The sequence below is a fragment of the Mya arenaria genome, chromosome 5 (assembly GCF_026914265.1).
Source record: "Mya arenaria isolate MELC-2E11 chromosome 5, ASM2691426v1".
Lineage (NCBI taxonomy): Eukaryota > Metazoa > Mollusca > Bivalvia > Myida > Myidae > Mya > Mya arenaria.
Genome location: NC_069126.1, coordinates 6571618 through 6587142, shown reverse-complemented (window position 1 = coordinate 6587142; position 15525 = coordinate 6571618). Strand labels below are relative to the sequence as shown.

General features: G+C 34.3%; 1 protein-coding gene across 4 annotated transcripts in view; it reads left to right on the top strand.

The window, feature by feature from the left end:
• Positions 1 to 3271, top strand: part of LOC128234026 (transient receptor potential cation channel subfamily M member-like 2) — a 66831-nt gene extending 63560 nt beyond the window's left edge. For all 4 annotated transcript variants that reach the window (XM_052947970.1, XM_052947968.1, XM_052947967.1 and 1 more), the window contains one exon: positions 103 to 3271. Coding sequence is in view for 1 of the 4 variants with exons in the window: in XM_052947968.1 (XP_052803928.1) it covers positions 103 to 148 (46 nt within the window). In the remaining 3 variants the exon portion in view is untranslated. The remainder of the gene's footprint in view (positions 1 to 102) is intronic.
• The last annotated feature ends 12254 nt before the right edge of the window (positions 3272 to 15525 follow it).

Below are 15525 nucleotides of genomic sequence, written 5' to 3'. Positions count from 1 at the left end.
AAAGTCACTGGATAAACTGGGAGAAATAAATGAACACTGGCTTCGTATTGTAGTGCTTTGTTAAATTGTATGTAGGTCTAATAATGTGTCTGGTGTTTTCAGGCTGGGGAGAATGTATCACTGCCATCAGTGCATTGTGAGCTTGTAACAATCTACCAGGATCATATCTATACTTTGTAAGACACGCCGCCGAGAGGATAGAAGCAAACTGTCAAACCAGTTGCACTTCTCACATCTGTACTTTAAAACTGACTCCGAGAGGCTTGGAGAGATAGCATTTTAGTCCATCACGTGTTTGTCGGGTTTACTTGTAATTTTAGTGCTTCTGTTATAGTATTGCAAGGCTTAAACAAAAACACATGTGCAATTAATTTCATATGTGTATATTTTTTGTCACAGTGTAATGTACTTTATTTTGTCATATTGTAATATTCATTTGTTTTGTCACATTAAAATATACCTTTATTTTGTCACATTGGAATGTACATTTATTTGTCACATTGTTATGTCTTTTAGGTTTTTACCTTGTCACTGAGAGCATGGTCTTTATTAAATGTTTAGCAACTGATCTTGGCCATATGGTTTCCATGGTATTATTTATCTAATTTTTATTTTGTTCCGGCAAAGCTCTGCTTTTGTCTTTAACTTCGCCTTTTTTACTAGATAACCTACAATATTAAATAGATGTTACAACGTTAAGATTTCTTTTAAGCTGCACAGGATTTTTAAATGGGTAGTTCTTGTTGAAAAAAAAATGAATTCAGGCAACTACATGTTATTATCTTCCTATTTTCTCTATTTATATGAGAGTTAATGCTTTTCCATATGTGTTAGTTAAGGCCGTCCTCCCTCATATACTTGTACTCATTTGGGGATATATTAACACACTTATTATTAACGCTTGTTTCACTTCAACAAAAAGATTGAGACCAAGTGCCAATTAAGTAGAATGTTTATATTGTCATTTTGTATATACATGGATTATCATTGTATTATTAATTGTGTTTAGATTTTTGGGTTAGTGTTTTAGTCCTCTACCTTGCAGAAAAACAAAGTTCCATAGAAGAAGATATAATATCTACAAAATCTGCGCTTGCACACGAAATATCATATACATTTGCAGGTACATCCATCTAAAGCCTCTCCCTGTATTTGATATAGTTCTAGATTAAAATGTTTGGTTTGTTATCATTATGCTCTAGAAAATAATATTTCTTTGCTTAATTTAGATTTTGTTGAATGTTTCGTATACTCGTTCTGGATGCTGAACATGTACCCGCCCGACGACGCTAAACATAAAATCAGTTTGGCATGGGCTTAGAAACAATGTACTGTAGTATATGTTTTAACCATTTTTAGACAGATTACTTCCGGCCCATGATTATGTTATCAGACATCTGTATAAATTGATGTTAGGTCATAAAGCAGAAAATGTTATATCGTAGGGAGCCCCTGGAATGTCGTTAACATACATTTAATTTCTGTAGAAACGCAGTAAAAACGAACATTATGATATATATTCTTATTTGTTAACAACATGCAATTATTTAGTTATACCAAATTAACAAAACTTTATTCCGAAATAACAAATTTGTTTTCTGTTAAAACGAAATATTATTTTACGAAACACTTCCATAATTTCTCTAGAACGATTAAAAAATAAATCGGTAAATATTCTTTTTACTTCAGGCTCTCCGTAATATGACAGAGGTGATCTAATGAGCATACTATTGTCAACATAACCGTTTTATGTGTATGAAGTATTGTAATGTTAAAGATCAGTATCCTACGCGGTTGTTTTGCTTGACGAGCAAAATGGACCTGGATTTCAGCTATTTATTTTTATACGATTTCAATTCAATTTTATTAAATTGCCGTATGTTATTTTTAAAATATTTTTATAAAGATTTGTTTTATTTTTAATTTTAATCATAATCAATATCATTATTTCATTATCTCAAATGGCTTCATGTTGTTTTCATGTTTGTAGGTTACCTTGTTTGATTTCATATGTTGTAGTACGATGTTTAACTTAGTAGATAAAATCCTTTAAATGTTTTTCAGCTACAAGGACTCTTTGGTATTTGTTGTTATCATTTTTCTAAAAATTGAACCAACGTGTTTAACAGCTGTAACGACTGACCGACCATTGGATGAGCATAATATTCCATACATGCAAAAAGTCATTATTGATCAAGACTTTAATCATATAATGAAACAGTAACATTTCTGATAGCTTATTACTACCTTTCAATACCGCGTCTGGCCGGATTAGTATGACACTGGGTTTATGAAGCAGACAGACTTGATTGAACTATCATCTGATTTGGTGTATTCATGTCCAGCTTCTGACATGTCTTATATTTGTCTTGTCAATGGTAAAACTTTGTCATGTTTTTTAATAAAATCTCTTTAATTTCTTTAAATAATATATGAGTTTTATTCTAATATTTAAAGATTAAAGGAAGTATTTACTTGTTCGAGTATACCGAATTGTTATATACCTATGTCAAGTTATCTATACATAGTTACTAAATATATATTCATGTATTACTATCTGCATAATATGTTAACTACATTATTTTTCTGGTATGTTACTTAGGCTATTGAACACATTTAACTAGAAAACAATTCCTTACTTTTTAGGTACATCTCATTTATCCTTGAGAGTGTTTCACCGTTTTAGTAACATACCCTATGGATTAAATACACTATTATATAATCAATTTTATCAGCGTTAATTATCCAGAGACTGCCAATGTATTCATTCTGTTTTCATCTTAAAGGGACTGTGTCACAGATTTGTACCAAACATTTTTTTTCCGTAACGAATCTCAGGACATTTATCTAATAGAGTGTGTTTACGCTTTGATGACATTATTGTAAAAACAAGTACCAAAACGTAAAAAAAAGATTGTGTCGGAGACCGGGTTCGAACCCGCGTCGCCAAAATTGAAGTTCAGCGTCTTCCTAACTGAGCTATCAAGGCTTACAATAAACGGGTTACATAATTAAAGCTAGCTCGGTAATATCACGTGATAACACCGACTAGCCAATCATGCATAAGGAATGAATTCTACCTGGTAGACATACCCAGTAAAAAAAATAATGGAAAAATACGACATAACTGCTAAACTTAAATAAATTTTAAACTATGTGGTACTTTAATTAGTAAGTTTGAATGCATTGTACACATCGATGCAAAGTTTATGTCATAGATCGACAAACATTTTTTCGCTATTTTATCATCTGTGAGACAGTCCCTTTAATTCATTTGTAATTCATAATAAAGAAACTGAAATATCATCGGATTTGGTGTCATCTTATCCAGATTGACCTTCCCATCCTAAGCGCAGATGGTCATGAACAAACAGATACTAAAATGCAGGTACCCTACTAAAAGTTTTACTTTAAGCCTGCTTAAAACTGGTTGAGAAAACAAATATAATCATAGAACACCCATCATCTATGCTGGGGTTGCCACATACACGATAAAAAAGGCCAATACCGGAGACACCGAACGGTCCGGTGACAGAAATAATAAACCCGATCAAGCCATAATCCAGTTAATTCTGAAACCAAGTTTCTCCAACCATCTACCATCAGTGCTTCACCACCATGGCTGAAGCTGACATCCCACAGAGTACTAAGCGGGGCCTGAAGGAGATGAGCAAAATCAAAGGATTTCAACTTAGGGCCCATTGTGTAACCTGTTGAAAAATAGCCAATATTGATTTTATAAATTGAACAGAGCGATTTCAATATTTTCGCAATGTAACCCAAACATCTTCCGCTATATTGGTTTTTGTTTATTGGCATGTATCCGGCCATTGATTGGTTTACCACAAGGGACATTTTTGAAACATATTAAACTAAATTCAAACAACGTTTCAGTAAAACCACAGATCCGGTTCAAACCTAAGCAGATGTATGTCAAATAAAACAAAAAGGTCAAAACAAACTGTTAGGTAGTTTGTTTATGAAGTACATTCGAAAGCTCACACCGCTAACATATTTAAATATTTTAAGTACAGTCGTTACTTCCACATGTAATGTCTGACTTTCAGCTTAGCTCGTTATGGCTTGAGCAATTAATTAACACTGCCGATATGTCAGAAAATGCCTTTGAATTTATTCCCCTTCAGATTTAATTTTCAGAGCCAAGCCTTACAGAATGAGTTCCAAATGTAATGGGAAATTTAAATATTGCTGAATTGAACAAAACGCAAGTTGTCATTTTGGAGGAATTTCAAAAAGAAATATGTTCAACTAACAAATTAAATCAAAGCAATAACCACCATAATAAAGGCAACCAATAGAAACATCAACATACCACACAACATAATATAACGCAAGGGTCAATAACTTCAAAATACAGTAATGTTCATGGGGATCATGCAATAATAATAATTCACATTCAGATTGTTGAGCCTGAGGAAAAACAAATCCCCACATCTTCTGTGACTGCTTTGCAAAAAAACAAAGTTTGTCATTTTTGCAGAATTGAGATCATATTAAACCTGCCTGCTTGAAATTGAAGCTGCAAATGAATGCCTACAGATGGTTAATCTCATGCGATCTTCGTATGAACTTGCGTTAAGTTCTTAGAGTTGTCAACCTCATATATACATTAGTTTACATTGATGATATTTTCAGCAAAAGCAAATGAATATCTATAGCATTTACAAGTAGTCTTTGACCTATTGCAAGGAGCAAGGAGCAAATTTAAAGTTACAACTCCAGATATGCAAACTTAGTACGGGTGGGGTCGATTACCTGGTTACTTCTTTTCTAGTGAAGGTTTTGAAGTAATTCCAATAGTAAATGAGTCTGTCAAACATTCCCAGTTCTAATCAATGAAGTCAGGTTAAACGATTAAGGGGATTGTGTAATTAGTATGACCCTGAACTTAAAAAAACCCATTTCACTGCAATGAAATGAGTCAAAAATCATTTTATTCATTAGAGCAAAAGCTTACGTCCACTCAAATCCTTATGTTGCCAACTCTTGATAAACCATTTATTGTTTCAGCAGATGCATCAAGTTATGCTTTAGGTTTTGCTCTAGTTCAGGTAGAGAACAAAAGGGTTATTCCCCTATGAAGAACACTCCAAAAGAATGAGCAAAATAAGCTGAATTATCAAAAGAAATATTTGGCATTAGAACAAATAAACCAAATCCATCCATACTCAGTATCTACAAACTTTACAGTCAACACCAACGATTTTGGTGTAAAACATTTCCGAAAACTTAAGTATAACTGTTGTAGGAAAGGACGTTGGGTATGTCTCTGCAAAAATGAAATTTAAAAAATGTTCATAAATTAGGCATAACAAATCGCCATGCTGTTGTTTACAGAAAAAGACATTATATACCTACAATGTACAAAATGACCATAGCTCAGTACTGATGAATAGTCTAGATTCTCAATAGTTGCAAGCCGAATTGTGTTTTGAACAAACTAGATTGATAGGCGCAAAGGTCATTGTAGTTGATAACGAAGGCTTCAATTGTTTTTGTTATCTTGAACATGTATTATGTTTAAAGAACAAACTGATTTGTAAAAAAGATCAGTACGATTGTTTGTTCTGATTCAAAACCGATCGTAGCCTATTTGGACAAAGATGACTTACCTGAAAATCGTGTTGAAAGTGGAATGGTTATTATTATGTCTGAGCTTTTTATACGGGATAACTTTCTGTATGATATCTTTCACCCAAGCTTAAAGAGACATCAAAACATTCATGGGCACAGGTAGCATACTGGTTGTTGAAGACTTATTTTCAAGTTGCAAACGTATTGTTTGGAGAGATTAGTGTGCCTCAATAAAAGATTACGTTATTGAAGAAGTGATATAATACAAACATAACCCCAGACGTTACAGTTATAAAAATACCTACAAATGCATCGTCTTCAAGAAGATCTCGAATGAAATCTGAAGTCGAACGGATTCTATGATGATCGTCGTGTACATAACTTAAAGGTATATTACATATATATTTGGTAAAGTCCCTATCTACTAATGTTAATATAAAATTATGGCGTCAAAACATCCGCTAGAAACTCGCGCTGACATTAGATTTTGCTGTCAGCTTGGTTATTCGACAACGAAAACCTATGAAATGATCTCGGACTCGGGTTTTTGATTGGCATCGGCGCTTTCGTGACGGCAGATCGTCTGTGGAAGATGAAAAGGGGCGTGGTCGTAAGAGTTCCGTAGACGCAACGTTAGTGGCATCTGTAAAGGACGTCATCTACAGAGATAGGCGGACAACAATACGAGATGTTTGTAACATAACTGGTTATAATTTCGTTACAGTCCAGAGAGTTATTACTGAACAAAAACAAGGTCAGTGCTAGGTGGATACCCCGCCTACTAACAGATGAACACCGGACAAATCGGTTTAATGCTTCCAGGAATTTTTACAACGTTATCGACGGGAAGGGGAGGCTTTCTTGAACCGCATTAAGAGGCCCGACGTTACCATGGATAATATAGTGTTACACCAGGACAATGCCCCCGTTCATACGGCAGAATCCACCAGGTTGGAGATAAATATACTGTAACTAGGTGACAAGTAATAGTGTAAGGTAACCTATACTTGTCGGTAAATTATTTAGATAGACTTAAATAGTAATGATCTCCCTTGGAGAGTATTTGTAGTTTATAAGGAAGCCGCTAGAAAGATATTTCAGTTGGTTTGAAAATCTGGAGTCATCGAGATGTTAGATTGAAGTTACTGATAGATATTAGGTAGGTGGATACTTTAGACTTTATTCTACGTGTACGTAATATTAGTTTGTCGGGACACTTTCTTATTTCTTGTATTTTTATATTTCTTTCGACACAATATTTGGAAATTCGTTTCACTCAAAATTTACAAGGGCTGCTAGAATATTTAATGAATCTTTTCCAGATTCATTGTTTGTCACTTTTGACAAGTACTGTTATTTGCATGGTTGTTTTTAACAGGCTACCGTTGCAGTGAGCGGGTCGTGTGATATATCATATATGGCAGAGATGTTTGTCTAAAATACCACATATTCTGTAAGTGTTTGTTATTTTGTTTATCATATTTAAAGTGTTGGAACCACACTGTTTGGCATTTAATATTATTGTGCAAAGACTGACAAACAAGGCTTTGTTTGTAAGTTCAAGAAAATGTGAATGGACAGTCAATGAAATATGAATGAACAGACATTTGTACTGTGATTATATAATGTGTTATTTGTAAATATTTAAGGTGTCATGTGTACATCAGGTGTCATGCGTACATCCGGTGTTAAGAGTAATGTGTATTTTTAACAAGGATTTTGGAGTGTATGCATATTGTTTATTTGCTAAAAAACAGTTGATATGCATGGAAAATGTTCTTACAATTGTTTATTGTTAATTACAGGACGAGCTTTACATTGCAGTTTATATATTAATACAAACTGAGTTACTCGTTGAAAGGCATTATATTTGTCCTATAAATATTTATCTATTAACTTTTAATATAGAATGTGAATGATTTGAAAATAAACGAACTCACAAAGTGCGGTGTTTTTTTAATAAGTAAAAAATCCATAAAAAAGCACTTGACAACAATACTTATATGCGATTCAGTGGAACACCCTCCTTATTCTCCGGACTCCAATGGATTTTCGTGTATTCCCAGTGGTAAAGGCTGCCTTAAAGGGTACCAGATTTGATACTTTTGTTGAACTTTCACATGCAGTACATCGTGTTGTTTCGGATTTAGATACTCAGTGGTATAAATACATGTTTGACCAATGGATCTCAAGGCATCAAAAATGCATTTCCGTCAAGGGAGATCATATTGAAAAATGATTAATGAAACCACCTGTTACACGACTCCGGACGACGTCATTTGTGAACGTTGACTGTCCCCGCATGTTGCTGGTATACATTATGTTTATTAACGTAATATGAATATTTATTGTGATATTGTATTGAAATTTTCAGATATAATCCAGTAAAGATTGTTTATACAACTGTACGAATTTCCTTACCCTCGCACTAATACTAAAAAAGGAATTAACTCAATCCCGTTAATTCTGGATCACCCCTCGTACTGTCATTCTTAATATATTTCAAATGATAGAAAAACTATGTTATCTTTGCCCGTTCAGAGAATGATTCGTATTCATAAGTCAGCCTGATGTCGAATCCATTCTACCAAGTTAGCAGATTAAGAAAGTATGTCTTCAATGTTATTATGACAAAACTCAATACAGAGGGCATATGCTGATTTCAAAGAGAGACAATTAAAAAACGAGGATGTCATTCTTAAACTGATGAACACCACCATACAAATATTTGTATAAGGTCACTAGTAAATTGTCTATTCTTCCGTGTTCAATATTAAGCCCATATAATACCTTTCATACATGTTGATGTTTTTAAAGTTAAGCCAATTATACGACAGAAGAAATTCAGCATATTTAATGAAAAATTGTAAAAACAATGGGAATGGTCTTGTAAGTGCCTTAATTGTGCATTTTGATACACATGCAGTTAATGTGCCAAAAGAGAAGCTACAGAAACAAGTTCAGTAGCAAACAGTTTAAACATAAACAAGGTTTTGTGGCACTGGGTAAACGACAAAGACATAGAACATAAAATCACAAACAAGAAACATGGAAGAAAATCACAAAACTCCACATTTCCGGTGATTTCAGCCGTGCTGGAAAACTCCATCTGGCATCCCCCCATGCCAGATGAGTCACGCGCTGTGACGTAATACTTTCAATTTCTTTTATTAAACACTAAATGTAACCATAGTAATGATATTTTAAGTGAGCTCCATTAACATTAACTTTACAAAATATTCCTTAAAAAAAAAAAAAAAACCCTTAAAAGACGTGATAGCGAAGGAACTTATTGACGTATGCAGTGAATACAAATTACTGCGCGTCATGACGTCAGTAAACATCATCGCACGCGCTTTTTGGTGAAATGTACAAAAACGCGCTTTCTTATGTATTTTCTTCACAAAAAATGTAAATTAAGGTATGCTAGAAAAATATCTATCATGTGTGTCCGTTCCGGATAGAAAAATCCGACCCTCGGCCACGCTGCATAGCCGGTAACTCGGCAAGCCCCGTTACCTGGCAACGCAGGTGCCCTCGGGTCGGATATTTCGATCCGGAACGGGAACACATGACGATGTTATCAATATAACAACTAGGTATGTTTATCAAGGATTGTTAGGTACCGCCATGGAACGGTCAGTAAAACCATGTACGACTGCAAATCAATTTAATATTATTTTTACTTTAGTAGAAAAACTACATTTGCCCTTCGATTCGTTTACTTATGAGTCAGATTGTTTTAAACGATTTTATAAAGATAGAAATTCTGACTCTGTAAAATTTAGACTTCACACTGTAAGTGAAGAATACCTTTACAAAGAACTATGTAAATTTAATTGTTAGAACACACAGGGTTATATAACATTCCTGCACATTTTTTACCATGTGAATTCAAATGTACTTAAGTTAAACCATTGTTTAAGAAAAACAACAGACCTGATTTTCAAACCATCAACCTGTAAGCATACTATGTATAGTTTCAAAAAATCTTTGAAAGAGTTGTATACAACCAACTAGAATCTTTTCTTGAAAAACAATGATTATTATATGAAATTCAACATGGTTCTAGATGTAACTAATCGACCAGTACTTTTTTACCGAAGGCAATATTACTATATATAGTATTTAGTATATAATGTTTTAAGTACAATGAGTTGAAAAATGTGTTGAAAATTGAATATATAGAGTTTTGATTTTAAGTATATGTAGTTTTGACTATTTCAGTAATTACTTGAGGGAATCCAAACGAAATGGGCGTGGTATAGAATCTCACACATGGAATTGTTTCAGCCAAAGAAATATAGATTATTTATTAAAAAACATTGATCAGGTTGGGCCAATCTTATCCTAAGAAGCATACTGTTGGCAAACTTCACGGATCTCAGATAATGTTTCATAACCAATACCCTCGTCGAATAACCACGATCGACACATTAATCGTATTATTATGACGATGTTATTATTGTTAATCGTTATATTATTTATTAACCATCCATCAAAGAATGGAGTACAACGGAATGGGTCAGTTGTGTGTATCCGACCATGAAACTGTACAAACGAGTTTTGATAACGTAAACACTGAAAGTTTAACATTGCTTGTCACAATAAAAGTACAAGTCCCGGGATGGTATTTATTGGGCATATGAAGTTATGGCCTGACTTAAGTACCTTTCCTAATTTAAGTGCCTCACTGGTCATATGACATCAAAACTTAATATTTACTGAACATAAAAAGGTTTTCATTTTTTTATTTTGGAAATTACTACTTTTATATCAAATCACTTCTACATATCTTTTAATTTCACCATTTTTTTGTTTTGTAAATAAGCTTAAGTTAAGGAATGTCTTTAGATGCTTAATGAATACCAGATCTGATCTTAAATACAACATAAGCAAACGGATTGTCTTAAAAGCAAATTTTCAAATGGATGTCACTAATTAAAGAGCAATTATTTATCGGACAAATATAGACCTCTTTAGCGGAAAGGCAAAAGATGTCTCCTCTGACATAATCATAGAAGCATGTTTTTCCCTTTTTTTATAAATGTGTAGCCACTTTTCCGCATTATTTCTTCCTTCTGATAGTAACAACCCACAGCCTGGTTATTGTAGTTATTAGTATACTGTTGTATAATCTTTTATCACATGTATGTATGTGCTAAGTGTACCTATAAACTTGTAAAACTTGTAAATTTGACAACAAAGGCGTCCACAACAGTTCTAAGTGCCACCACTTGACAAGTTTCCTGTCTTTATCTGCCTTTGTGTTGATGGGTTACCAGGTTTATGCGAGTAAATCACACTAGATCAATTGAAATATGATAAATAAGTCATAAAGTGCACTTTCAAATTGTGAACACAGGATTTGAAGTTCTATGATCGCGTGTCTTGCTGTTAAAAGGAGAATACTTTTTACACCTTGCGTAAATTATTGTAAAGATCTTACTTTTCTTATGATGAGGTCTTATACTTATTTACAAGAACAGTTCAAATTAAGCACAAATTTGAGCGGAAAATATAGTAAATTCAACTTCAACACCAAAATAACTGAAACAAAAATAACTATGTATACGTAATTAGTATTTGTCACATATCTCGCGATTATTTGCATTGCAAGATTGGCTTCTTACCAAGGCGCCCTGAGTTTTTTCGGTTTTCGGTCCATTTATGTTTGAGTTTATGCCGGACTAGTCTGGTTCCGCCTGGAACTCCGGTTCCCCCAACACAAAAACACTCGCGCACAACATCATGCAAGAACTACTTGAAAAATGAATATATAAAGTTTAAACTTACAATGTCGACGACCTCAAGGGGACGTATTATCTAAGATCACGACCATACTGATTGAATTTAAGTCCAGTATTATCTGACTGGCGGGTTTTGGGACTTCGTTATCAGCAAGTTTATACTTTTATGTTTTAGTTTTAAACTTCATATATCTCACAGCTAATGTGGAAGAAAGGGCAAGTATAGTATCTGGGATGAATAAATTAGTGTGCTTTTTTGCATGGTAGTAAGAACAATATTTTTTTTCAATCTGAACTTGACGTTAAACACGCGCTTAATTTGGTTTGTCCTGACCCTTGACATCAAGTACACATAAACGTAAGTACGATTAAATTAAACCTACATAGGAACATGATAATTAATTTTAAAACTTTAGTTTTTATTTTGTCAGTGGCTGGTTGTCAAGGTCGGGGCCTGTCGGTACATTGCGGGGACGGCGCCCACCAGTGGATGTTTTGCGCTCCGCCGAACATCACCGAGACAGAGCGGATCCTTACATCACCACTTAATGTCAGGTGAGCAAACTGGCAGTGCTAGTTTGCAACGCTATTTAATATAACGATATAATGTAGGGGAATGGCTCCCACCAGTAAACATGATGACATCATTTAATAAGATACCAAAAAACAACATAATTTCGATTACATGTGTGAAGACCGCACCCACCAGTCTGTTCAGAGCTCCGTCGAAATTCCAACAAATATGACCAAGACTGATTGAGACCTGACTGCACAACCTGATGTGAGGTAAGCAAGGTGTCAAGGTCTTTTGGCATATATAAAGGTATATTTTGTTATTATGCGCAGAGACTGCGTCAAACAGTGAATGTTCTGTGCTCCATCAAACAATCAGCATGACAGATCGGATATTGACCGCATTACTTAATGTCAAATGAGCATAGTGGTGGTAACGCTATCTAAGATACATATAGCCCAACTTAAATGAAATTTGCGGGGACAGCAGTGAACATTTTCTGCTGCCCCTCCAATTCCTAAGACAGAGCAGAAACTGTCTACACAACTTGACGTCCGGTAAAAACTGTTGGAAAAGCAGTTAACGATATAACAAAGTGACAATTAACGCTATTTAAGATTAAAGCTTTACCTTGATGTGTAGGGACGGCGTCAACCCCTGGGTGTTCTTACTATACGAATTATCACCAGAACACGTGCTAACCGCCCACTTTGCATCCAGTACGCATTGCGGAAATGCTTTTTGAAATACATCAAGCTATATTTTGATAATTTGTGCCTAGACGGCATCCAAAAGTCGATCAACTGTATTCCGCCGAATCCGTGCCAACATCACAACGAGAGAATTGACCCCCAGTGCATAATTTGAAAACAGATCGGCACAGTGAAAACACTTTCTTGAGATACATAAAGCTTCACTCGTATTACATGTATATCGGACGGCATCCATCAACGGAAGTTCTGTGATCCACCGGACATTATCAAAAGACTGCTGATATTGTCTGACAACATGATGGCAGGTGATAACGGTGCTACTTACGGAACATAAAGTAATACTTTCATAATGCGTGGGGACGGCGTCCACCAATTTATGTTCTGTGCTCCTATAACATTACCAAGACAGAGCAGTTTCTGACCGCATAACTTGATGCCAGGTGAGCACTATAGCAAACCACGACCAAACATCAGCATGACAGATTGAATCCATACTATACGACTTAACGTTAGATGCGCACGATGGGAACGAATTATTAAGCTTTTGCCATTGACAGACTTCCAATGCTACTCTATGTTCTGTATGTAACCAGGTCTAAGTTTTATTAATACTGTAGTTATCTCCCTTTGACCATTCATGATGATTGAAGGTATAATTACCTATGTGTCCTTTTGTGGTCATCAGGTGTGACCAGTTCTTTGCTTAGTTTTGGAGGGAATTTGATTTTGTTGTTCACTTGACTTCTGTGGTATCCACTGGTAGGCACAGCTGATGTATTTTATATGATGTAAAACTTTCAAGATCATTTAAGAGGTTAGTCATGGTATTATTTCTAGTTCCTTATGACTGCAGTTGAATTGTTGTTTGTATCTAAATTGTAGTTTTTGCATTATTTTACAATTCAACATGGCGGCATATAAATGTATATTGTTTATTCTTGGCATGAAGATACCACATTCTTCTGTGCACATTCTTATTTTTACAACCAGACAGACTAACACGGGCACAGTTTGGATGATGCAGAGCGGAGTGTTATAGTAATAGACTACCCGATCCACAATCGGTATGTAAAATGTGTTGCTGTGTTAGTCGTGTGCTTTATGTGTTTTATAGTTTTCTATGTATTTTAGCAATGATCACGGCCACTAGATTATCCTAGCTAAACTATTCAATTGATTTGAATAGTTGTTATGACTTATATTTTATTTAGAAGTCATTAATTTATTTATATCAATAATGTATATGATTTGCTATGTATTAATTCTTTATATTATGCTTATGATTGTTATTTCTGTATTTTCAGAGTACGTCATATTATACTACTCTTGATATGGATATTATACAACATTAAAAGTTGAAGTGTGATCAGCGTTGAGTTTTCTTAGAACACCACGCTAGGATATGTATTGAACCTTGAACCGATAAGTTAGTCCGGAAATATTGGCGCCAAACAAGGGACTATTCTAGCAACATTTAAGTGCCAGTGTTACATCTATATCAGTCTGTTTCTAAACTTCCCTTACAAAAATTATACAATCATTTTAGTGCTAGGGAGGAACAGTGACGGTCATTTACTCAATATTATATATTGGGAGGACGTTTCGGTCGTTCGGACGTTGGAACCTAGGACGCTTTGGTCGTGTGAACTTCGGACGATATGTCCGTGGGAGCCCAGGAACGTTTTGGAGCCTGGGGCGTTTTCGTTCGTTGGATTAACTAGGGATAGGAACCAGGAGGACATGTTTTAAAAAGTGAACACTGAACATTGTGTAATGTAGTGACATTTCATCTAGTGGCCATAGTTACAGTTTTCCTAAACAACAGCGTGTGAGTACTATTGTTTAAACAGTATTCAAATATTGCAGTTGCCCTTTTTTTCTTTTACAAAATCCATTTATTATAACGGTTTTATTCCAAAATTGACTGCAATGCTTGATATTGTTGATTTTTTTTATTTGAGATATTGTAGCCTGAATGAAAAGAAAGTCACTTGCATGTTAAAATAATTTATTTCCATCTAAAAGGTGAAGGGTAAACGGTGAAGGTCTTGTTTTACTAAGTTTCTCATCTACTAAACAACAAACTTTCTCTCTGATATTTCTTTCAAAAACATTTACATACTTATGCCGCTTGTTTGAATTAGAAACTTATTCTATTTATTTCATTTCGAATAACATTTGACCGCAATCATTTAAGGAATTACTGTCCATGATTTGCTTATATTTTGACTAATTGAAGGGAAATTTATGATTTAATTTCATATTGGTAGAGCACCCGGTAGTAGGCCTTAATAATTAATATAAATATTATATTTTAATCACTGGTGTATCTCTTTGAAATCGTGTGTAATGACTATTTCGGTTGTGAATTGGTTTCATTTGACATATGTAAACAAATCTCTCAGCTGATTGAGGTCACATTCCAGAGTCACATGTTTCTGTTTTGATACTGAATATTTCCTGCATTCTGATTGGCCAGTAATATTTTTGCTAAATAATTTCTAATTTCTGATTGGCTGCTAATTTATGTACTGCTTACGTCATAACAGAGTTTCCCCTTTACTGCACTGTGATTGGTTGACCTGTGACATTGACATTGAACTCTGACACAGACTCTGTTTGAACATTATACAAGACAGTTGAGAACATTAAGGCTGACAGTTGATTGAATAATACAATCATTTGATCGTTAAGTACTTTGATGAAAAAAAGTAGTTTGTAGTATTAGTAGCATATACATTTAGAGAATATAATAATTGATAAGATTTAAAGAAATATTTATTTTATAATTGTGATAAATAAATACATATACAGCTGGTAGAAATGAAATTTATTGATTAAATTTTTGTTATACCAGTTGCTAAAGATTAAATAAATCAGTTGAATAACAACGTTGAACCGTGGGAAATGTAATTGGTGTTTACATTCACATTTTTCTTTATAAGATTAAAAG